The sequence below is a fragment of the Lupinus angustifolius genome, chromosome LG06, assembly GCF_001865875.1.
Source record: "Lupinus angustifolius cultivar Tanjil chromosome LG06, LupAngTanjil_v1.0, whole genome shotgun sequence".
NCBI classification, from domain to species: domain Eukaryota; kingdom Viridiplantae; phylum Streptophyta; class Magnoliopsida; order Fabales; family Fabaceae; genus Lupinus; species Lupinus angustifolius.
Window position 1 is genome coordinate 253,081 of NC_032014.1, and position 23,942 is coordinate 277,022.

At 33.7% G+C, this 23,942-nt stretch overlaps 5 protein-coding genes, 1 long non-coding RNA gene and 1 pseudogene across 12 annotated transcripts; 4 read left to right on the forward strand and 3 right to left on the reverse strand.

Moving 5' to 3' along the window:
- On the forward strand, positions 193–2,760 carry LOC109350367 (annotated as a pseudogene).
- On the reverse strand, positions 2,929–4,156 carry LOC109348549 (protein RDM1). Its single transcript, XM_019589022.1, has 3 exons — positions 4,073–4,156; positions 3,830–3,940; positions 2,929–3,410 (listed from the first exon to the last, which is right to left on the reverse strand). Exons 2-3 carry the CDS (start codon positions 3,936–3,938, stop codon positions 3,031–3,033), a joined length of 489 nt encoding a protein of 162 aa, XP_019444567.1. The 5' UTR covers positions 3,939–3,940; positions 4,073–4,156; the 3' UTR covers positions 2,929–3,030.
- On the forward strand, positions 10,106–19,681 carry LOC109348550 (type IV inositol polyphosphate 5-phosphatase 7-like). Of its 6 annotated transcripts, none has more exons than XR_002107738.1 (12): positions 10,106–10,445; positions 10,573–10,672; positions 11,171–11,245; positions 11,331–11,415; positions 11,526–11,630; positions 11,896–12,604; positions 12,728–12,921; positions 13,071–13,179; positions 13,276–13,424; positions 13,539–13,781; positions 13,975–14,071; positions 14,166–14,271. XR_002107738.1 is itself a non-coding variant. In XM_019589024.1 (11 exons), the coding sequence occupies exons 1-10, from the start codon at positions 10,392–10,394 to the stop codon at positions 13,759–13,761; spliced, it is 1,803 nt and encodes a 600-aa protein (XP_019444569.1). In that variant the 5' UTR covers positions 10,106–10,391; the 3' UTR covers positions 13,762–13,781; positions 19,670–19,681. The 6 variants fall into 6 exon arrangements, 2 of the variants coding, with proteins under 2 accessions (XP_019444569.1, XP_019444568.1); XR_002107739.1 differs by having other exon boundaries at positions 13,980–14,071; XR_002107740.1 differs by having other exon boundaries at positions 13,539–13,768; positions 13,979–14,071.
- LOC109348551 (proteasome subunit beta type-2-A) lies at positions 17,038–19,419 on the forward strand. The gene is made up of 3 exons (XM_019589025.1): positions 17,038–17,279; positions 17,360–17,483; positions 18,904–19,419. The coding sequence occupies exons 1-3, from the start codon at positions 17,122–17,124 to the stop codon at positions 19,234–19,236; spliced, it is 615 nt and encodes a 204-aa protein (XP_019444570.1). The 5' UTR covers positions 17,038–17,121; the 3' UTR covers positions 19,237–19,419.
- Positions 20,295–21,012, reverse strand: LOC109350906 (non-specific lipid-transfer protein-like protein At2g13820). The gene is made up of 2 exons (XM_019592216.1): positions 20,623–21,012; positions 20,295–20,550 (listed from the first exon to the last, which is right to left on the reverse strand). Exons 1-2 carry the CDS (start codon positions 20,936–20,938, stop codon positions 20,375–20,377), a joined length of 492 nt encoding a protein of 163 aa, XP_019447761.1. The 5' UTR covers positions 20,939–21,012; the 3' UTR covers positions 20,295–20,374.
- Positions 21,984–23,565, reverse strand: LOC109348552 (non-specific lipid-transfer protein-like protein At5g64080). Of its 2 annotated transcripts, XM_019589028.1 has the most exons (5): positions 22,995–23,565; positions 22,859–22,885; positions 22,489–22,548; positions 22,343–22,371; positions 21,984–22,309 (listed from the first exon to the last, which is right to left on the reverse strand). In XM_019589028.1, the coding sequence occupies exons 1-5, from the start codon at positions 23,335–23,337 to the stop codon at positions 22,169–22,171; spliced, it is 600 nt and encodes a 199-aa protein (XP_019444573.1). In that variant the 5' UTR covers positions 23,338–23,565; the 3' UTR covers positions 21,984–22,168. The 2 variants fall into 2 exon arrangements, with proteins under 2 accessions (XP_019444573.1, XP_019444571.1); XM_019589026.1 differs by having other exon boundaries at positions 21,984–22,371; positions 22,995–23,552.
- On the forward strand, positions 22,281–22,967 carry LOC109348553. Its single transcript, XR_002107742.1, has 2 exons — positions 22,281–22,373; positions 22,486–22,967. It is a non-coding gene; the product is annotated as an uncharacterized LOC109348553 (long non-coding RNA).

Genomic DNA, 23,942 nt, shown 5'->3' on the forward strand with positions numbered 1-23,942 from the left:
GATGAACCATTTTTTTTTATGCAGGACCATTTACAAGAGTAGTATAAAATACAAAATATTTGAAGAAAGATGGTATAAAATAATTTCACAATAGCAAACTTGCACTCACATTACACATAGGGTGAATAACAGGAGAGCACACTCAAAACATTTAATCCGTACTCACAATAACTAAGAAGTTGAAGTCACTAACACCACGTCACCATCCAATCATTACACTATGCAAGAAATGCTTTTTGAGAGGAAAACGGATTCATTTGTTTATTGTTTAAGTGTAATTCTCTCTTGAGTGGTTATCCTTCAATTGGGGTACCACAAAATGCAATCTTGCTTCATGTTAACATGGTTGTGATGGGTATTGTCCCTGATAAGTTCACCTTTCCTTTTTGTTGAATGCATGTTCTAAGATTATCGCGGCTTCTGGGGTGTTCAGCCTCATTGGGTGGTTTGGAGAAAGATGTTTTTCTTAGAAACTCATTGGTTCCTTTTCATGCCGAATGTGGGATATGGGGTTGGATGGAAGGTTTTTTTATAGAATGCTAGACAAAAATGTTGTGTCTTGGACTAGTTTGATCAATGGTTACGCTGGGAGGGGATTGGCTAAGGAGAATGTTTCTCTATTCTTTAATATGGTTGAGGTTAGTGTCGAACCTAATCGATTAGTTACTTGGTATGTGATAAGAGCACATGATTCACTTTGACATATAGTTTGTCACTTTTTATATTAATTTTATGGCACATTCTTTATGATGAATCCAATATATAATACATATATAATAATGTTGGCTAAATGAGGGAATTATGTAATGATGCCAAATCTAACGACCATGGTTTGAGTTATATCTGCTTGTACCAACTTAAACGATTTGGAATTGGTGGAAAAGGTATGTACTTTTATCAGTGATTTAAGTATGAAGGTTAATGCGCTTATGCTGAATGTAATGGGTGATATGTATATGAAATGTGGAGATGTACGTGTGGCAAAGCACATTTTTAATGAATTTGCTGATAAGAATTTGGTTATGTATAATACTACCATGTCAAATTATGTGCACCATGGGATGGCCAGTTAAGTGCTAGTGGTTTTGGATGAAATGCTGCAACAGGGGCCACGACCAGATAAGGTAACAATGTTATCTACAATTGCAGCATGTACACAGTTACATGATCTTTTTCTTGGGAAGTCATCCCATGTTCATGTCTTCAGGAATGGACTTAAGTTTGGATAACATTTCCAATGCCAGCATTGACATGTACATGAAAAGTGGCAAAAGAAAAGCAGGTTGCAGAGTTTCTGAGCATATGTCAAACAAGACAGTGGTAACATGGTATTCACTAATTACAGGTTTGGTAGAGATGGTGCTTTGGAATTAGCTTGGGGGATCATTGATAAGATGCCGGAGAGTGATTCGGTATCTTGGAACACTATGATCGTTGCCTTGGTTCAAGAGGCGTGTTTGAGGAAGCAGTGAAGCTATTCAGAGATGCAAAACCAGGGGATTAGAGATCACAGAGTGACAGTGGTGGGTGTTGCTTCTGTCAGTGGATACTTACGAGCTCTTGATCTTGCTAGGCAGGTCTATACTCACATGGAGAAAAAATGACATTCACATTGACATGCAGCTTGGCACAGCTTGGGTTGGGGTTTTCTAGGTGTGGTGATCCCTCGAGTGCGATGCATGTTTTCATAAAAATGAAAAAAACAGGATGTGTCTACCTGGGCTGCTGCCATTGGAGTTATGGCAATGGAGGGAAACGTGGAAGGGGCTATTGAGCATTTCAATGAGATGCTCAAACTAGAGGTGAAACCAGATGATGTTGCATTTGGGGCCTTATTAACTGCATTTAGCCATGGTGGCTCTGTGGACCAAGAGAGGCAGATATTTAGGTCAATGCATAAAATTCAAAGAATTAGTCCTCAGATATTTAGGTCAATGCCATTGGATGTATGGTTGATTTGCTTGATCGAGCTGGGTTGTTGGAAGAAGCTCTTCCTCACATGCATAGCATGCCAATGAACCTACTGATATTATGTGGAGTTCTCTTCTAGCAGCTTGTATGAAACACAAAAATGTTGAATTGGCACATTATGCAGCTTAAAATATAATTCAGTTGGCACCTGAAAGAGATGGGATTCATGTGTTGTTATCCAATTATATGCATCAGCTGGAGAATGGACTGATGTTGCAAGAGTGACATTGCAAATGAAGGAAAACGGGGGTACAAAAATTGCCTGGATCAAGCTCGATAGGAGTTCGTGTACTGGTTCATGAATTCAGCTCGGGTGATGAATCACATGTAGAGAATAAACAAACTGGACTAATGGTAGAAGAAATAAGCTACAGGCTCAGAAAAGCAGGGTATGTTCCTGACACAGCCAATGTCTTAATTGATGTTGATGAGCAGGTGAAAGAGCATTTGCTCAGCAAACATTGTGAGAAAATAGCCATGGCTTATGGATTAATCACTACTGGTCAAGGCATACCCATTCGCATAGTCAAAAACATTCCATTATGTTCGGGATGTCACTCATTTGAAAAAATAGTCTCTAAATTATACAGCACGGACATTACAGTCAAACATAATGAGAAGGAGGGTCTATTCCCGTGTGATTTTGGTTACAAATCACAAAGGCATTTGCTATAGAATGCAGAATGCTCCAGCACTGTCTATCAAAATAGACGTATGTTTCATAGAATAAACTCTATAGCAGAGACTCGAGTATATGAAAGCTCGAGCTCCATGTCATAGCACAATCTCAAAAGGATCGGCAGAAAGAAAATGCCTAATTTGAGGTGACTCATATGTAAAACTTTCTGTCAAGGAATGTGGGTAGGACTGGAATCGTTTTTCATGTCTTGAGAGACAAATAATGATATGCAGCAATGTATTAAAATGAAAAATAGTCAGATGCAGTAAAGAGTCAAGGAAATGAACAAGGGAAATGGTTCAATTTTACTTTACCAAAAAGAAAATATACTTCTGAAACGAATTCCATGATACAGTACAAAGCCTCTAAACTAGACAGATTCATGATGTGTGCTCTAATATTGGGAAAACGGAATCAACAAAAGCATTGTACATTGGGTCCTCCTTCCAGAGTTCGGCGATCTGGACATGAGATGAGGTTTGGCGGTGGACTTCTTCCATGAGCCAGATGGTGGCTTCAGCTTTGCACGGATGAATTATGTTGTCTAAGGGTGTATATTCATCATCAGTACCGATTCTCAATTGGTCCCACTGATTGAGGAGAATATTTGTGAGGTAATGAAGGGGCTGCCCATATAACTGCTTAATGGATCTGCCTAATCCCATCCATGAGTTAAAGGGGATGACCGAGCCTCGATGAGTTGGGATCGGGATTTGCTTCATGTGGTCCTGATACATTTCCGCCCGTCTAATGAGTACATCTGCATGCAAGCATGAACTTTAAAATATTCATAAGAATGCCAAACAGCTTGAGTTAAAAAAACACATAATCTGGAAAACAAAAGAGAGGTGAGTATTAAGAACCAAATCGAGCTTTTCAACATGGTAATGGCAGAAATAAGCCAAAAATCTTGAAAGAGGATGTCAAGAAAGTCTCCAAAAATGTTGTATTCGTTTTCTCCCAGATGATACAGTTGAAAGCAATAATCACAAATAAATTTGCAAAACTCATGAAGTTGAGAGACAGTGATAATAAACATGAAATAATAAATTAATAACAGCACAGTTATAGTTAATACCTATTTAACACTCTCTTATGTAAATTTCTTATGATCCCATGGTTGTTTATTCGAATGTATATAACTGAAAAATAAAAAAGGGAATAGAAAAGTGAACATACCTTGGGAAGTGATGTGAATAGGGAGAGGAAAGTGAAAAATAGTAGTAGAAGAAGGATTAGAGGAAGACGCATCAACTTGTCCTTCCACCCATGGAAATGATCTCTTCATCGCTAAAAAACAGATTCAACGCAATGCGTATGAATACGAATACGAATACGAATATGAATATGAATATGAATAAGAATGAATGAAAAGAAACAAATAAAGAAAGAGAGAATGAAAAAGGGAAGGAAGTTATTAACCAAATGCAAATGAATTGAATGAATTGAATGAATGGAGAAAATGGCTGCAAAGCTAACCCTTTCCTTTTCTTCTACCTTACACTCTCTAATTTATATGCCTCATTAAAAACTTCAGTTTTTTTTTTTAATTAGTTCAAATTTGGAAATAAAATAATTATTTATTATTTAAATGGTTGTTAATTGAAGTATTAAATGCATAAATAATTTAAAATCAACTTTTTACAATCATTTATTTTAATATTTAATTTATAATTAGATGTACAATATTTTTTTATTTTAAGATAAGCTGATACAACAAAAATAATATAGTTTTTTAGTTTGGGTTAGCTAATGTATTTTTTATTTTGAATGATAAAATTGGAAAGTAAATTATTCAAAGCTACTTTTATTTTTTAAATATTATTTTAAATAGTTTTTTGAATATTGACTTTCAAATATTATAAGTTTATTTTCTAAAAACTATAAGTTTCGTTGAATTTTTGTTTATCGAACGACTCTAATCACTTATTAACTGAGTAAAAATGTTACAAGCTAGCTGAAAAATTATAGACTCTCATAGGTGGATACTACTCAATTCTAAATCCCTCTTACTTTCCTTTTTCTGTAAAATTTTATTTGTTTCCATACGGAATGTTTTTTTATGCCAATATTTTAATTTTGATGCTTATTTTATAGGAATTCATTTACAAAGTTTATTTTTAACTTTTTTTTTATCTTTTTAACTTTGATGTCTTGAAACCTCACATAAAATGTGTTCTTTATGTTTGGTTATAAAAAATGATGTGTGATTAGAGATAAAGAAAATATTTATATTTATAAGTGCCTACAAAAATATTGATAATAATAACTTATAGATGAAGGCGAGCATCATCATGCTTATTTTGTACATTTATATTATGCTTAATTTTTGGTTCATCAAAACGTTTTTTTGCGTTTAAAATGTAGAATTCTTTTATGATCATTTTAGGATAAAATTATATTTTGAATAAAAAATTATGAGTTCAGAAGTCGATTATGGGTTAGTTAAAGTATTGGACCATGCTCGCCTGTTATAAAACGTTACTCTCGCTAATTACATGGATTAAATATATGACTCGTAAAAATTAATCTTGTTTATACGTACCCTTATATGTATTATGGAATTAAGACTAAATAGTTATGAGTTTAAAGAAGTTTAATTTATTTATTTGAATCAAAAATATTATTGATAAGTTCAAACTTATTTACGTCAAGAATAGTGAAGCAAAATAAACTAATGTTCATAATATATCGCATATCAAATAGGTGTTTTTATAAAAGTAATTAAAACTTACCCACTTTAATAAGAGAGAAATACCATAAACTAATATTCGCATCGCATTTATCTAAAACATATATTTATAAAGGTAATGCAATTTTTATTTTATTATTCTAAATAGATATATAACACATAAAAAATTATTAAATTCAATTTTTTAAAATTAAAAGTTATTATTAAAGGAGAAATTAAAACAAATAATACAAAGATAAGAAAATATGGAGGAAAAAAAGTGCATAGGTGTATCTCACATAAGAAAGGAGGAGATGAATTAACACAAAATTTTCTAGGTATGTATATACTAGAGAAGAAAATGCATATGTGCATATAACATTTTGAGTAGGTTAGATTGAACTTTAACCAAGTTGAGGCCCATCTTGGAGTATATGAATAGTGTTAAATCTCACATACAGTATGTATATTTTAGAGAGAGTGAGGTCGAAATAAATAAAAATGATGAAAAAAAATGTACTTTTTATATTGAAATGATACCCTCTAATTATATAACTTAAGGAGTTAACCATAAAGTTCACTTAAAATTAAAAAAAAATGAAATATTAATTTAATGTTTTGATTTACTCCTCTCCAAGAAAATACGAAAAGATATTACTTTAATATAATTATGTATATACCATAAAGAAATTATACATAATTATTAATTATATAAAATTTTGTATTTATATACAATTGTAAATAAAAATCATTAATCATATATGAAATTTTCCGATCCGACCAAACAATTTAACAATTTAAATCAATTAAACTTAATATAAGATATCTTCCAATTTAATGTCTAACTTATATCTCACAAGCTATCGACCTTGGAGTAAGTAGTAAATTGGGAAGGCATTGTTGTTCCCACAATGATGTTATTCATGCGGTAAAATTTATGGAGAAAAATGACACTCACACGACTAATGAAGGAGAGATGATTAATGGCTCACCAAACATGTCAATGTTGAATAAGGATCCTCTCTATTAATGTAGAATAAATTATTGTTTTTACTTATATTTTTAATAGCAACAATGTAATTTTATGGTAAATAAAAGAATAATAGTGTTATTACATGTTAGCTTTTATGTGATATTGAGTGGTACTTACCTCTCCATTAATAGAGAGGATCATTACTCGCGAATGTGAAGCCAGCCAAGAGCTTTTCAAAAATTCAGCATGGACTTAGTAGATGACGTGGTAAAGCATCCATGCATTGAATATACATGTGGAGGTGAGGTTATCTTTGGGTACCATCCAATCTATAATAGGTGTGTCCATAGTAAGTCGTACAACATTTTTCGTGTGAATATGTCAGACTCAGACTTTATAAAATGCATATTTAACTTAATAAGTTAATTTTTAGGTCAACTAAATGGCGTATTAAACTTAAGAGACCAGTCTCTTTTTATATTATATAAAAATGTTGATGTTGAACTATCTTAATATAAGTAATATTACTATATATGTAATTTTAATATAAAAATGTATAAAAAATATAATTTAATTATTAAAGCTAGATGAACCTAGCTAAAAGTAGACATATTAGTCAATTTAAATACAAATATTTTATTATATTTTATGATCATATAATATAACATACCTCTAAATATGCTAACATGTCAAATTTTTAAACATGTCAGACATAAAACATAAAGTTACAAACAAGTATATTTTATGACCATGTAATATAACATACCTCTCAATAAGTTAACATGGAAGATTTTTAAACATGTCAATATAAAATGACTAACAGGTCAGTTCCAAACTAACCTATATGTCATGCAACTTGAAAACTCAAAGCAACAAGACGTATGGGGCAAAGGATTCCCTTGAGTCTTCAACCTTCTCAATCTCTGATGATGCGGATATGCTTGTTTCAGAGTCAAATCTAGAGGCTACTCATGGAATAAAATCACTCCCAAAAAAAACGAGGGGGGGCAACAAGTGGGAAAAATCAAATCAAAGTCATCTATCTTCCTTAGAATGGCATTTGGAATAAAATGTGCACCCTAATATAGTTTTTCATCATATCTTTGTTGAATCAAAAAACGTTGCTTCCTATTAGATACCACTTATGATGAAGATGCTGCATGTTGTTGGGTTGTCCATAGTCCATACTCTAACATGGAAGACAATATTAGAGGAAGACATTGCACATCCAAATTTGTGGGGCCACTTCCTTTTACAATTACAATTACAATACTTATAGACTTATAGTGTGGCCTAAGCATCTTTACTCTCTGATATGATTCCCATACTTTCCTTTTTAGGTTTATTTTTGGACTAATTCAATGCACACCCTTTTCTTCCTAACCTCGCCTCACTTCATTCCAAAGTCTACACACCCAATAACGACCGATAAAAGTTACTACCTTCTTAGAATATTCGGACTTGGATCCTCTGTCTCCGTTCCCATGTTCATATCAAATAGTATTCTATAAAATAATATAAAAAATTGGTTAGGTTTTTGTAACTTTTTTCTCTCAATAAATAAAATGATACATTTTGATTGGCTTGAAACACTAGTGAAAACATGGATAGAGACAAAAGATCTTTATCTATAGTATTCGCCCAATTCTTTAATTACGAGATTATACTAATGTCCTATATTAATAGCCAATTATTCTCAGTGCTCTTTATGAAAAATATTGTCCCGCGCCATTCAATTTTTTTTTTAAAAGATTTTATTGATGTCATAATTAATTTATGCAATTAATGTGTATATATCCGAATTCCACTTTGCACTCTACTGTTTTTTTGCTTCAATCCTTCTAAAAAGTAGATAGAGACATAAAATATTCCACTTGTAAAAACTTTGATAATACAAATGTAACAGTAACATAATTTGGGCATTGTGTGTCAGAATTAATTTTGTTAAACCTTTGATCCGAATTAATTTTGTCTTATTATTGCATGCTGCAGTTACCGCGGTTTATTAATTTTGGCATAGTGTGTCAGAAAAGGCCCCAATATTCTCTATATCGTAATCATGGCAGTTAATACTCAGTGGAGGCTTAAGTATTTCTTTTTCTTTACTAAAATTCATTCAATCATACTCCATTATTATTTCATTCAAATTACAGTATTGCGCCGTTAGATTAAATCCATATATTTAGTGATTCGATCATATCAACAATAATTTTAATAATAAAATACTTAATAAGGCCCAACAATCATGAGATTAAACAAAAAAACATAAAGTTTAATTTAAATGACCAAATAAAATCCCCTGAAGTGTAATGAGTGTTCATTAAGGTTTGAGTGGTAGATTTGGTCAACAGGCTAATTCGGCATGGATTGTTGAAAGGCAGAGAAGCTTGAGCGATATAGAATGGGACCTATCTCTCCTAATAATGAAATTAACTCTAACCCCATAAATGTTTACAAACTTAAAATGGGATGAAAATTATCTGTTCCAAACGATATCTTGTTTTTTGTCTCAAATCAATCAGAATGCTACGTTTTAATACGTTTTGTTTTTAATTTTTTTATTCACGTATCAATATGTGATTGATTTGAGATAAGGAATGAGATACCATTGAAGAGAAGTGATCCACATGAGTCCGCTCTATTTCATGTTTTGAACTGCCAATACTATATGGAACTAATAAAATCTGAATTTAAACAATAATTATGACAAAGTAATAAAATTTATTTAAAAAAAACAAAACAATAAATAGGGTGTAATTTATGTAGGTGGTGCATAAATTATAAAGTTGTCCCTAAGTAAATCCCCGACACCACAAAATTGGGTGATCTGCCCTTGTTTCCAAGGACAATGAGAGTATGCAACTAGGTAAGTACCAAAAAAGTGTGAGAAAACATTCCACATTCCATGGGATGCAACACACTTATCACCAATCTATTGAACCCAACATCACATTGCTCCATAAAATATAAAGTATAGTATTTTAAATTTATTTTCAGTTTTTATCTTGTCATAAAAATGAACGATTTCATGGGTTAAGTCGGTTGCGGTCAATTGCAGATCCAAAATCCATAACTATACTTTTGTTCAAACATTCCTGTGACCAAACAAAAAAGTTACTATACATAAACATAGAGATATGGTACAATAAAAGAATAAAAGATATTGAAATAATAGAACAGCTTTAGCTTTTGCTTTGGTTGGAAGACCAAAACTGGAAAAAGAATATAAGTATTAGGAGATGATTCTGCTATACTTTGCTGACTAGGGTCACCCTTTGTTCATCTCACCCCTGACCGAGAGTTTTATGTTTAGAAACTTTAAAGCTAAACAACCTGCCCGTTGCCCCCATCATGTAACTTACTTTTTATTATTTTTTGTTTCCCACCACTATTTTTTTCTTGTCAAAGCTAGGAACATTGATAGAGCTAACTCTTTCGACAGCTATTTTTTCAACCATAAAATTCGAAGCTGAGACTTTATTTCAGGGGAATCAAACATATATTATTTGAACCAATACTTATATGTACTTTTTATTATTTAATGACATTAATAACATTGAAATAGAGATCTTGCTTAAGATATTACTCGTGGTATGGGAGTTGAATTAGCCTATTCCATGATTGGATCGGATATCATTCATGTCCATTGAGACCAATCCATTTGATCAATGTATTTTCCTTTGTCTTCAACTAAGGTTCCCATCAAATAAATAAAAAAACATTAAATATGAATAAAGCACTTGTTATTCTTCTGTCTCATTTTACTGCACTTTATTCTTTTGAAATTGGATACTTTGGTGTTGTGTTGTGAAGAACGAGGGCCTATGTTGTTCCAAAGAGAGAGAAAAACAAACGACAGTTTAACTTCTTCTCTGTTTCTGTTGCCTGTCGCATTGTCTTGTTCTGTTTCAGAATCTCATCTCACTCCCGCGCATTAAACACTTCAACCCTTACCCTTCTCTCTCTCTCTCTCTCTCTCTCTCTCTCTCTCTCATTCTTTCATGTTCTGATGTTCTCACACCTTCAAGTGTGACAAATACACATAGGCATCACAAAGGGACACTCCCCAAAACAGCATAGTGTACTTGAGTAGTTGTATGAGAAGTACAAGTTTACCAACAATGAGAGATCAAAATTCCAATAAAAGCAAGGTTTTTTCCACACCACTCACCTGCAAATATTAACCCTTTACTTGCTTCTCTCTTTTTTCTCTTCCAGATTAAATAATTCACCATTTTCATTTAACTGTTTTCTCTATTTTTTGGGTGCCTCATGAAGCTCTCATGGTCCAAGAGAATGGTCAGAAAGTTGTTCAACATCAAAAGCAAAAGTGAGGACCCACCACATCAGCCACAACATGGTCTTGCTCATAATGGAGGTGGGTATCTCTCATTTTCTTCTAATAATTCTTCTAAATATCAAACAAAAATAGGGCATAGGCTTCAATTCCAGATGAAATTCTGATATTATCACTGTCTAGTGCAAGGGTACAATGTATAATTTCTGTGTTTTTAGTTGGGTACCAGAAAAACCAAGGGAACTAGAGACATAATAATCTCATCTAGAAACTAGTTTAAAGCATAGCACTATTCATCAAGATCTTCCCGACTTTGTTTTTATCAAATACTAATAGTAATATCAACAACTAAGTTAAGTTATGCTAAACACTGAATGTTTATATTATTCAATGATTCTATTTCTTACTATATACTGCTTGACAGCTAAACAAATTGTAACATATTTTCAATACTCACAATCTCACATATTTGTTACTTAAATCCGATTTTGACTTTTTGGTTTTCTTCCCCAATACAAGCAATTTTTTACCCTCTTATGAATTATAATTTGATGCATTGAAACTTGTTTCCTTATTCAGGAGGCGATGTGCAATACAGAAGGCGGAACAGCTTCTCTGAGAGAGAGCCATCCACAATAAAAAAGAGCAAAACAGGTACAGAATTTTGTTAACTTGTGAAAATCCTGATATTTTGTTTTCTTAATGTTGAAATTCATACAAAATCTTTATACATGTACAGAAAGGTTTAGCAGGAATCTGGAGCGGGTCAGGCGAGCAAGAATGAATCTTGACCATCCTCGAATTATCGATGTCCAGAACTACAGGTATGCTGCTTCTCTGATTTGATTTTGATGTCTTTATCAAAACTGTTGTCATTTATTTACTGCTCGACTTTGTTTGATTTCTCATGAGTGCTTGTCTTTTCTGTGAGCAGAATCTTCGTTGCTACATGGAATGTAGCTGGCAGATCCCCACCGAGTAATTTGAATATGGATGATTGGCTTCATGCCTCAGCGCCTGCAGATATTTATGTACTTGGGTATGGATATGTACTAAAAACACATCAATTGTCCCACACTTTGTACCACTTCTTTTGATTGATCAAGAAAATAAATTTTTTAATTACATGATTTAACTATTCAATAACTTAATAATTCCTCGATCATTTAAAGAGAAGTGACATAGGAAATGACACAAAGTATGGAGCAACAAATATTCTCCCTGCTTATTAAAATCTTATCCAAGCAAATTTAGTACTAGTTGTTTGTTACTAATGTCACATTTCTACTTGTTTGTTGTTGCAGATTTCAAGAGATTGTCCCCTTGAATGCTGGTAATATCTTAGGAGCAGAGGACAATGGCCCTGCCAAAAAATGGACGGCTCTCATTCGAAAGACTTTAAACAATCTTCCTGGTACTAGTGGAGGTAGTGGATATTACACACCATCTCCTGCTCCTCAACCAGTTGTGGAATTAAATGCAGATTTTGAGGGATCGGCTAGGCAGAAGAATTCATCTTTCTTCCACCGGAGATCGTTCCAAACACCGTCTAACAGCTGGCGAATGGACAATGATCCTTCAACTGTGCAGCCACAACTAGATCGAAGGTTCAGTGTCTGTGATCGTGTAATTCTTGGTCACAGGCAGAGTGATTTTGATCCCAGTTTAAGATGGGGTTATAGGCCTAGTGATTATTCTAGGGCAAGTGACTATTCCAGGGCAAGTGACTACTCTAGACCGAGTGACTATTCAAGATGGGGTTCTACCGATGATGATAATGGCCTTGGAGATTCACCTAGTACAGTCTCATTTTCGCCGATGTCTTATGGTGGGCCTGCCTCTAATGAAGATGTATATCGCTTGCCAGGGCATTCAAGGTACTGCCTTGTTTCAAGTAAGCAAATGGTGGGAATATTTCTTACCGTGTGGGTGAGAAGTGAGTTGAAAGATCATGTTCGAAACATGAAAGTATCATGTGTTGGCAGAGGATTGATGGGTTATCTTGGAAATAAGGTGAATTTTAAATCAGTCATAATAGTCCTATTTTTTCGTTTACCTTAGATGTATATACTCTTGGAGAAAGTGCTGGTTACTTGAAAAGGATCAAGTGAGAGTTTATTCTGCTTGTATTTGCAGGGATCGATCTCAGTTAGCATGTCTCTACATGAAACAAACTTCTGCTTCATTTGTAGCCACTTAACCTCAGGACAAAAAGAGGGTGATGAACTAAGAAGAAATTCTGATGTGACGGAGATTCTAAAGAAGACAAGGTTTCCTCGTGTTCATGGTGTGGACAATGAGAAGTCTCCTGAGACAATCCTCGAGCACGAGTAAGAATCTGCTCACATACCTTGTCTTGATTTCTTATGATTAAAGAAACATGATAAAACTTCTCTACATTCGCAAATCCATTATGATCTCATTTAACTACAGTTTTGCATTAACTGTTCTAATTTTGAATTTTATTTCATTTTTGTAGTCGAATTATATGGCTTGGAGATTTGAATTATCGGATTTCCCTCTCCTACCGTTCTGCTACGGCACTTGTTGAGATGCAAAATTGGAGAGCATTGTTGGAGAATGATCAGGTATGCCTGTAATGCCTCATGTTGAATATTTCCATTTTCTCTTTTACCTTCAAAGCTTCAACTAATCAGTCTTATATGTATCGACATTCCTTACAGTTGAGAATAGAGCAGAAAAGGGGTCGTGCATTTGTGGGATGGAATGAAGGAAAAATTTATTTCCCTCCAACCTATAAGTATTCAACTAATTCCGATAGATACGCCGGAGGCGATATGCACCCAAAGGAGAAAAGGCGAACACCTGCTTGGTAAGTTAGTCAATCACCTAATCAAAGTAATAAGAATTCATCAGAAATCTCGCAACCAAGAGCAATTATGGTATAATCAATCTTCTTACACTGTCGCAACTTATGCTAATATAGGTGTGACCGTATTTTGTGGTATGGAGAAGGCCTCCACCAATTATCTTATGTCCGCGGAGAATCGAGGTTTTCAGACCACAGACCTGTTTACGGCATATTTTGGGCTGAGGTTGAGTCAAGTCACGGAAGATTGAAGAAAAGTACAAGCTGTTCTGCGTCGAGAATTGAAGTCGAAGAACTTCTTCCATACTCTCGGGGTTATACTGAATTAAGCTTTGTCTAAAGGAAGGAAAGGATGGCCAAGTATGATACTCTCTACACTAATGCATATTCTCTAAACTATAAAAATACAACATTCTTGCTTCTAAGATACAAATGTAGGAATGATATGATTTATTTGTTTTTAAGATGGAACACAATTATGTTGATCAATAATCAAAATATGTGAACATTATTGGCTTAATTAGAAATGTGACATGTACTTAATACTGTTCAGTTCAGCAACTGGTGAAGAAGAGGGAAGTTACTTTGAAGAGATTAATAATCCATATATAAGTTGAAAAAGACAAGCCATTTCACAAATACCGAAAAAGGTTAGTTTTATTTTTCTCTTTCACGCTTTTCTTGGTTCTGCTTTTGGTCTGAACTTCTTTGTCTAATTTTAACTTTTACTTTTTTCATTGTCAGGTGCAAATATGTAATTTTGTTCTCATGCTTTGCAAAACACATGATTAGCTTCTCACGCCAGATTCGGTGCACATAATTTGATACCCATTAACACTCAACTTTTTACTTCTCCGACTCCATTTGCTATGAGATATGATTGACCAGAAAATTATTTAATAATTACAATTTTAACTTAAATATTTTTTTCGACCAATCAGAAATGATGGTATATGGAATGACACAAGAAGGAGATGCTCCCCACAACCATTAGGTACACTTGCATTATGCTTTTGTTATTAGTGTTAGTGAATAGTGATATATATGGTCGTTGCACGCATACTCATGACCAAACCATTTTTTGTTATGCAGGAAGTGTGGAAGAAGATGATGTTTTTTTTGGAGAATATTCATGATGACTGAATAAAGAGGAAAATATCATCCAAGTAATCATTAGGTTACTAACTTTTTTGTTTCTAGTTTAAACAAGATGAGAGTTTTCATGTATATTGGTTGCTACACTGATGTAAAAGATATTGTATAAAAATGAAAATTATAATTAATTAATCATAGAATCACACTTACCAAATTTGAAGTACTCAATGATAAATGTTTCATCACTATTTAGGGGATAATTATATGTCTGTTTATAAGTATCGTAATTGATTTGTGGAGCATGATACTTAAGAATTGGTATGCCATTGATGGATACTAAGGGTGTTCTAGTTCAGATTATAGAATAATCAATTTATTTGATATTTGACAATATTAATGTCTAAACTAGTTCAGCTTAAAAAAATTCAACTGCAGTTGAAAATAAATTATATGCTGTAATCAAACACTTCTCTCCTCTACAGTTTATTTTGGAGTAACAATTGTTTTTAGCCAAACATAGTTTAAACCAGTTGCTAGAGGAAAAGGGAATCCAAGAAAATTTATAGACAAAATGTTTTACCGATGAACATTATTTATAGTAAAAACATTATAACCTCATTCGACCCCACCGAGTGAGATTAAGAATAATTTAAACCAAACAACCTGTTAAAAGGTTCAAGTGACTGTAGATAGAAATGCATAGCCTCCCCTTCTCAGTTATATGTCTCAGTCTGCATGGTTAATGATTTTACTGATAAAGGTTGTTTTGATACCTTGCTGCATGCTCTTCTTTTCATTGTTGAAAGGTAATTAACAAACTAGAAAGGTTCCAGACAAATTTACCAGTAAATTGCTGCTTGCTGTTGAATAATTGGACTACACTCACTGTACTTTATTCCTTTCTCTCAATTTTTTGTGTATTAATGACTGCTAAGAAAAAATGGAGCAGTGACAATGGGTTAGATTTCAAAAATAGAGACATATATAACACGTCATATTTAGAGACAAATGTATTTTTTGTTTTTTTGTACTATCATTATCGACTAAATTTTAATTAAAATTAAATATTTAATTTGTTGTCAAAATTTTATTGACTGTCTCCATATACATATATATTCATGTACGTCTTTCTCTTGATTTTATTATCTTATAATAAATTAACATCAAGTGAAGTTGCCTAATTGGCACATATATCATGTTCCAGGAATTGAGCCCGGTCATATGGAACTTCCTGTGACTTGTTTTGAAATTTGTTATCATGCTTGTATTAGTATAATATATCTCTAAGAATCGTGCTTCATTAAAAGTGTTAGCTATGAAATTTTCAGAAGTTCGAATGTTGAAGAGTTTAAAAAAATTACTAATATATTTTATGTGTAATTGCTACAACAAGGTCATAGAAAAAGTTAAATCCAGTTACTAAGCAATTTATTAAAACGGAGAAATAGAAGTTTAGTAAAGTTATTAATTACACTGTTCCAGTATCACTTTTTCGTCAAAGATGTTGTTGCTGTTGATGAACCCTAACAGAATGCTTCATGTGTTCATGGCATCGATCCTTGTGTTGTTTGTAACTATTTGAAAGAAAGTGATATTTGAAGATATATGATAGAGACATTGCATGGTGAATTGAGAGAAAAACGATGGTTTGTGTTGTATGACTTTTGTCACAGTTCCATTTTATTAGAATTTTGCTCAGCGTGTAAATTTAGTATTTTTGGGATTACCAAAGTGTTTTTCATCCTTCAAGAAAGTGTTTTGGCAGAAAAGAAAAGAACTGAACCCTTACTTACAACATGCCTATGTTTCTGTATGATGAGGAATAAGGACTGACCAAGCTAGTAACCATTATATACTATTGCTTCATAATATAAAGTGATTAGTCATTAATCATTGAGTTTGGGACACTTTTAATACTATCAACAATATCTTCTAATCATAATTTGATGACATATATATAACAAATTCAAATTCTACGTTTAATTTTTTTAATCATGGCGTGTTGATATGTTTCATAATAAACTTTATTCTAAATTTTGAAAGTTATAATATTTTTGAAGTTTTAAATTAGTTTGTAGATAGCCTAAGTAATTAGTTGGGTAGCCATGCATCCAAACAGTAGTTCCATGAGCCCTTCAAAGAGTAATATCCACATCAAGATCATTTGTCCCAACATTCAATCTCATATTGCGTCACAATCTAATCATATTTCACTCAAGTAATGAGAAATATATTATATTTGTTTTTATTAATTAGTTTACACTTTTCAATTAGACTGGGATACAATGAGACACTAAATATTGAGATAGATGATCTTCGGCACCCACCCAATAATAGCATAAATAATTGATGAAATGATCTAGCAGCTTATATGATAATAAAGTAATTAGGCCCAAACAGAAGATGGGTTAGGCCCTATACTGTGAACATGGATAGTTGACTTGAGCCCATACCCATCAAGGTGATCTTGTTGCGCAAGAAGGAAGAGTCATTTATATATATATATATATATAGTGAGAAAGAGAGAAGAGTGTTATTAGTGTTATTGAAGGAAGAAGAAGAAGAAAGAAGAAGAAGAAGAAGAAGAAGATCTGAAAGTGAAGGAATGGAGTGCGTATTCGGATTGGTAGGAAATGGATTCGCTATAGTTGTAGCTGACACATCTGCTGTTAATTCTATCTTAGTCCACAAATCTAACGAAGACAAGATCATGTTCCTTGATTCTCACAAACTCATCGCCGCCAGTGGTGAACCCGGTGACAGGTTTACATATATATATCTTCTTCTTTTTCTCTATCTTATTGTTCTCTTCCTTTAATTTCATTTTCATTCTTTCAATTTAGGGTTCAATTCACGGAGTACATACAAAAGAACGTTGCTTTGTATCAGTTCCGCAATGGTATACCTTTGACCACCGCCGCTGCCGCCAATTTCACCCGCGGTGAGCTCGCCACTGCTCTCCGTAAGGTATACACTCGCCAAACCCTAACTTGTATACAATATGATCTCAATGATAACATGTTTTGTTCATGCAATCTCCGTTCCAGTTTTGTATTGCTTTTTTTGGGTAAACATTTATAAAGAAACACAATATAGACAGTGTATGCATAAATAGTCGAGGAAAATGACCTTTGCTTTGGTTGGAGGTATGTTTCTTCAGTTGTAATGGTTCTTGCTTGTGCTATATTTCAATCTAGGGAAATGGAATTTATGTGATACCTTGATGATGGGTATGGTACCCAAGGCGAGTTGTCAAGAATTAAGAAAACAAATTACCAACAAGGTCTTGGTTGTGTAAGGTTCCGCTAGATCCTCAGAAACGTATTAGTTCTTTAGTGGGTTAGAGGATACCCTTGGTACTACAAAAAAACAACTAATTAAATGTTTGACAACTTTCCCTGGGTACTGTAGCATTTGTGTGTGATTATGTTTGCTTCTCCTGTTCTTTTTTTGCATTCTTGAAGGGCCTTCTAGATTCTCATATTCTTAGCATTCTTACTCTGTTGGCAAAAGGTTCTGCCCATTAAACAGCTTGCTGAAATGTGTGGTGCTATTCATTATGAAGCATGGATACTTTAATTTCCTTCACGTGTCCGATATTTATCCATAGAGCATTGAAATTATTTTTTAAAACATAAATAAATTATAATTATGATATTTTCAGGATACTCTCTGATATATTTAGAGTGCTTTTCAATACCTCTCTAAACACCCAAACTACCATGTAGAAGCATTTTAAGAGAGACAGAAAAGTATAACATACAATCATTTAAGAGAAACATTCAATCTACCAAGTGGAATTGTAGGGAGAGAGAAAAGACAAAACATGTGTATTGCAATATAGAATGAAGAAAAAATGCATCTGCATAATTATGATAAGAGATTTATGGGCAATGAGCAGCGATTTCTTATGGACAATATGATTTGCATTTTTTATGTGGTGATATTTAAGAAGATAGTTCTTTACTTGGAATTTCAGAACAATTATATGTCTATTGTGTATCCTAGAAGAATTGTATCGTGCATTTTTTTCAAGAATACGTGAATTAACGTATCAGACACATATTGTATCCGATGCTTGTATCAGACACATACCAAGAGTCCAGACTATAGAATTTTATTGACCCATAGGGGTAGGGGCAAAAAGTTAAAATGACATTTCTTTGTTCAAGCTATTTGAGGTTTGAATGTAATGCATGTATTAGGATAAAATCCTAGTCTGTTGAGTGTTTTACCATATGATTGCTTGCCTCTAGAGATTACATTTAATGCTTGAGTCAAAGTGGCCTTTACATGCATATATTTGTTGATTAGATGTAATTGATCAGTCATATTGCATTTTGATTTTGGATAATGAGTTTTTTTTTGTGATATTGGTTTTCATCAGAATCCATACTCCGTGAACGTCCTTCTCGCTGGTTATGACAAGGAGACTGGCCCTTCACTCTACTACATTGACTACATTGCAACACTTCACAAGCTTGAAAAGGGTGCTTTTGGTTATGGCTCCTATTTTTCGCTGTCACTGATGGACAGACACTTCCATAGTGGAATGTCGGTGGAAGAGGCAGTTGATCTCGTAGATAAGTGCATTCTGGAAATTAGATCAAGGTTGGTTGTGGCACCCCCAAACTACGTGATCAAAATTGTTGACAAGGATGGGGCAAGAGAGTATGCTTGGCGCCAGTCTGTTAAGGACACTCCCGCTCCCACAGCTTAAAAATAACCATGTTCCTTGTCTTTGATTGAACTTATCTAAATTTGCCTATTATCTTTTATCTTTTCACTTGCTCTTACTGTGGTGTCTCTGAAAATCATGGTCTCTAAATGCTTGAAAGTAAGACAGTTTGTGTTTTGAATTTATATTTATGATGATTAGTTCTATTCAGAAGTAGCATTGTGAAATTTATGAGGCTGGCCTGATTTTAGTCCCACCCCAAACTGGGAATTCTGAAAATTGGAGAAATAGATAAAGTGCTTGAAATGATACAAGAATTATGAACTGTAAAATGATCCGGTGAAAATTGGGAGGATCATTAGTGAGGTTGCTGAGTTCATGTGCCTTAAATATGATACAAATCCAATTAGATATGTATTTGTTACATTGGGATCTTTCCTAACATTATAGTTACTATGCCTTAATCCGCCCCAAGATTTTGATATGTAGTGCCCGTTTGATGCTTAAAATAAAAGTTTGGAATTGGAATCATAATTCCAAAATTCAATCATATTGAATATGATAAACTGAACTGTCATTAAATAGTACTTAGTCTCCATGCTAAAAAGATGACATAGATGTTGTGCTACGGTATTGAGAAGGAGGAAGTTGATCGGAGAAGGTTATTGAGGAATTGATTACAAGTAGCTATTGTAGTGTATTTGGGGAAAACATGCTCCATGTCTATGATTATAGAATAAGACTAATGAAATTTATGAGTATAATATTGATGCACTCACAGTATAAAGAATTATGCACAATCAGTGCATTATTTATCTTTCATTTGAATTACTTTTTCTGAAAAATCAAACATAATTGAAAATGAATGGTAAATAATGAAGTGACAGTGTAAAAAACTCATACACTGTCAAAGTATACATCCTTTTTCTCAATTTATATATCATCTAGCGATAAGGAAAGCATGAGAATCAATTCCAAATGAGACATTCCATATTCCATAAAGAATAGTGTTGTAAATGATGGAACGAAACCATTTTCATTAAGTTGAAAAGAGGTGATTGCAGTTTATATACATGTAATCTTAGTGTGAGAAAGTAAAGTAACCCAATGGTAATAGAATTGTGTGATTGCAGTAGTAAAAGCATAGATTTGAAGAAAGAGTAATAAAATGAGGAAGGAGTTAAGTGGTAAGAGTTACAGCAAGTATTTGAAAGAGTATGAGAGTGTTGGTGTTTGTTGAAGGTGCTGCTGCTGCTGCATCTGCATCTGCATCTCCACGCTGTGATGGTGTCCCTGCTCCCATCTCCACGCTGCTCCTCGGAGGTGGAGTGTTGAACGGAGGGAGAGAGGGGGAACCTGCATCATAATTGAAATGATTAAAGATGATGAGAAACAAAAAAGAAGAAGAAAGAGGGTGAAGAAGGTAACCGGAGCAGAGAAGATTGAGTGGAGGAGAGAGGCGGCATAGGGAGGAGAGAGAGAGGAGGGAGGTGGTGTTGAGAGGGAAACCAAGGAGGTTAGGGTTACGTAGTAGATGACACAAACAGAGTGATTCAAAGTGAAGAGAATTGCAGCAGTTGATTGAAGGTGAATCGCTGAGGTTGTTTGGCGGAGTTGATACGTATTCCAAACACGATGAGAATGATACAACTTCTTCGATGCATCCACCATCACTCATCACATTCACCATCGTCATCATCGTCATCATCATCATCGTCATCATCATCAAACTCAAACCTTCCATGCTTCTCTCTTCTATTCTGTTACTGGCAGTTACCAAGAGGGAGGGAAATTAACTCTCTCATACTTCAATTTCCATATTTGCCCTTGTTCAAGTTTCAACAACCTAATCTATTAATTGCTTTTATTCTTCTAACCAACTTTCATTATTAGTATATATAATGGAAAGTGCGACTCATTTATGCTGAGAGAGTTAATGGATAAACTTGGAGTTAATGCATCTAATTATTTGTTATAAATTTCTTAACAAAAGTTCAGTGGCAAACTATGAAACTACTTCAGAATTTGATTACAGTAAATGTATTTCATTACATAAGTAGATCAATGTTGACAAATCAAATCAAAGCTTGTGAGTTTTTCTATCAGAAAGTGATTCTAGACATGGAAAGAGGCCAAGACCCATAGGGACAGCAACAGAGTTTGCCACAAAAATACCCTTGTATTGTATTGTATTGTATTGTATTGTATTGTATTGTATTGTATTGTATTGTATTGTATTGTATTGTATTGTATTGTATTGTATTGTATTGTATTGTATTGTATTGTATTGTATTGTATTGTATTGTATTGTATTGTATTGTATTGTATTGTATTGTATTGTATTGTATTGTATTGTATTGTATTGTATTGTATTGTATTGTATTGTATTGTATTGTATTGTATTGTATTGTATTGTATTGTATTGTATTGTATTGTATTGTATTGTATTGTATTGTATTGTATTGTTAGCACCCATTGGATCATCATAATTTGTATTTCCATGATGCTGCTTTGTATGTACATGGAACTGCTGTTTTCAGCTAAGCATTGCTGAATGTCTAGACTTTGCAGTTGATTATGCATTATGACTTCATGTGAATGCTTTGTCAAGCAAAGCTGACGTTGAATTATGTGTGATGTCACTGTGTTCTTAAATCTTCTCTAAATTATGACTCTTAATGAACCAACATAACCCATGGAACTTAAGGTTGATCAAATACCAACCACTTTGTGTATTCTTCTAAAATGAAACACTAAAATACATGTAATAAACAAATTTGAAGACTGGGTAAAATAACAAGAACTTATTCTCCATTCACTCATAGAATTCAATACAAAATGACTTTGATTTGATAAACACTCCACAAATGTGGATCAGAACAGAAGTAATCTAATGATATCCTAAATGAATTGCCACACAGAAAAGAATATATTTCAAATTATTATTAGGTACATCCACAGCAACAAGATCAACTTAGTATTGTTTAAGAACAGCAAATCCTAATACAATGAATACAACAGAAGGTATGAGACTGTAAGATGACTTGGCAGATGACGGAGTCAGATCAGATCGGCCACTTCTGGTGGTTGTAGATGATGGAGTCGAAAGAGGAGGGGCTGTTGTATCAGACTGTGGTGCCAGAGAAGGTGTTACTGGTGAGGGGAGTACAGAAAAACCTGTTCAAAGATAAGAAGATGATGTGCAATATTAGTGTCACACTTGACAAGATCTTAGTACTACTAAATTGTGATTATGCATGCCATAAAATGTGAAAGTGATGGATTAAGTAGTACCTTCAGGACTAAGAGAGGGTGCAGATACAGGGGAAACAGATGGCCCAAGAGATTCTGGCCCTGCCAATAATATCATTCAACAAATGAGTTAAAATGGAAAATATTTATGCTTTAGAGTAAATCAGTCAATTTAATCCTTCAAAGATAAGAGTGTCACCAATTAAGTCCTTGGAGTTGAATGATGTAAAACAATGTTAAATTGAATGACTTAATTGGGGACAATAAGCTTTCAAAGACCTTGTTGGTAACACTATCATCTTGGGAGGACAATATCAAAGGTTTACTCTATGTTTTATATAACAACTTTTGGGTAATAAAGGATCTAGAAAAATAAAATCATAATGGGAAGATTGCATATTTGTATTATTACCTGGTGCAGGAATTGGTGAACCTGAGGCTGCAAAATAAGAAATGCAGAAAATAACATATCTTAGCCTTAATGATACATAGAGTAAAAACACCTTTTAATAAATAAATGAGAAAAAATTAACATCAAAGAAATATACTTTTGCATTGAACTGGAACGCCAGGCAATTTGCAAGCACGAGGAAGAGCGATAGCCAAGGTTCGGTTGATTGGTATTTTGAAGGGAATGTTGGCAGTCACAACAAGACACAAACAATCCATGCCAGCACTAGTGATGGACTTGATGGAATTGCAGCATTCAGCAGTTGGTGAAGTAGCACCATTGGCACTGCTATTTGTGAGGAAACTAGAACAAGGGATAAACAAAGTGTTTAACCCTGATGCATTACATGGTGTGCTGATCTGTGCATAAGCCGGTGCAGCAATGAACATAGACACGGTTAATGCCAGCGCTAAGCAGCATAGACGCGCAAAACACTTCATGTCTATTTGTTGGTCTTCGAGGAATATGAATGATCAAGAGAATTTGTTGTTTTCAAAAGGTAGACAAGAAAATTGGTTTTGGAAGTTTGATGATTTGGAAAGAGAGTGCATGATAAGGGAATGTATAGAAAGAGGGTATTAATAAGAGAAGTGGAATGGAAAAGAAAGAGGATTAAAAGTTGGTTTAAAAGCTCAACTACCTAAACTAATAGATGAGAATGAAAGGAGATTGAACTTGTTAGAATTGCTAAGTTGAACAAGTGGCATCCAAAACATCCAACTCTAATTTGGTGTTAATTAATGTGTTGTCAAGATCTTATTGATTATCTCTATATGGTTTCGTCTCTACACAAGTCTTTCTCGTGGTACAAACCCCTTTATACGTTAACTGCTTCTGGTGTATAACCGAATACTAGCAGTAGTTCCCTATACTTGACTTAGTAAGGACATGTTTGGATTTTGATAAAACTGAGTTTAACTAAATGGAAAGTAAGAAATTCTTATCCTTTCATTTGTTTGTCATGGTACTTTAGGAGCTCCTGCTACTCATGCATAGAGAATGGGCAGTACAAAAGCTGAAAAATACTACCCATTTGCACTGCCCT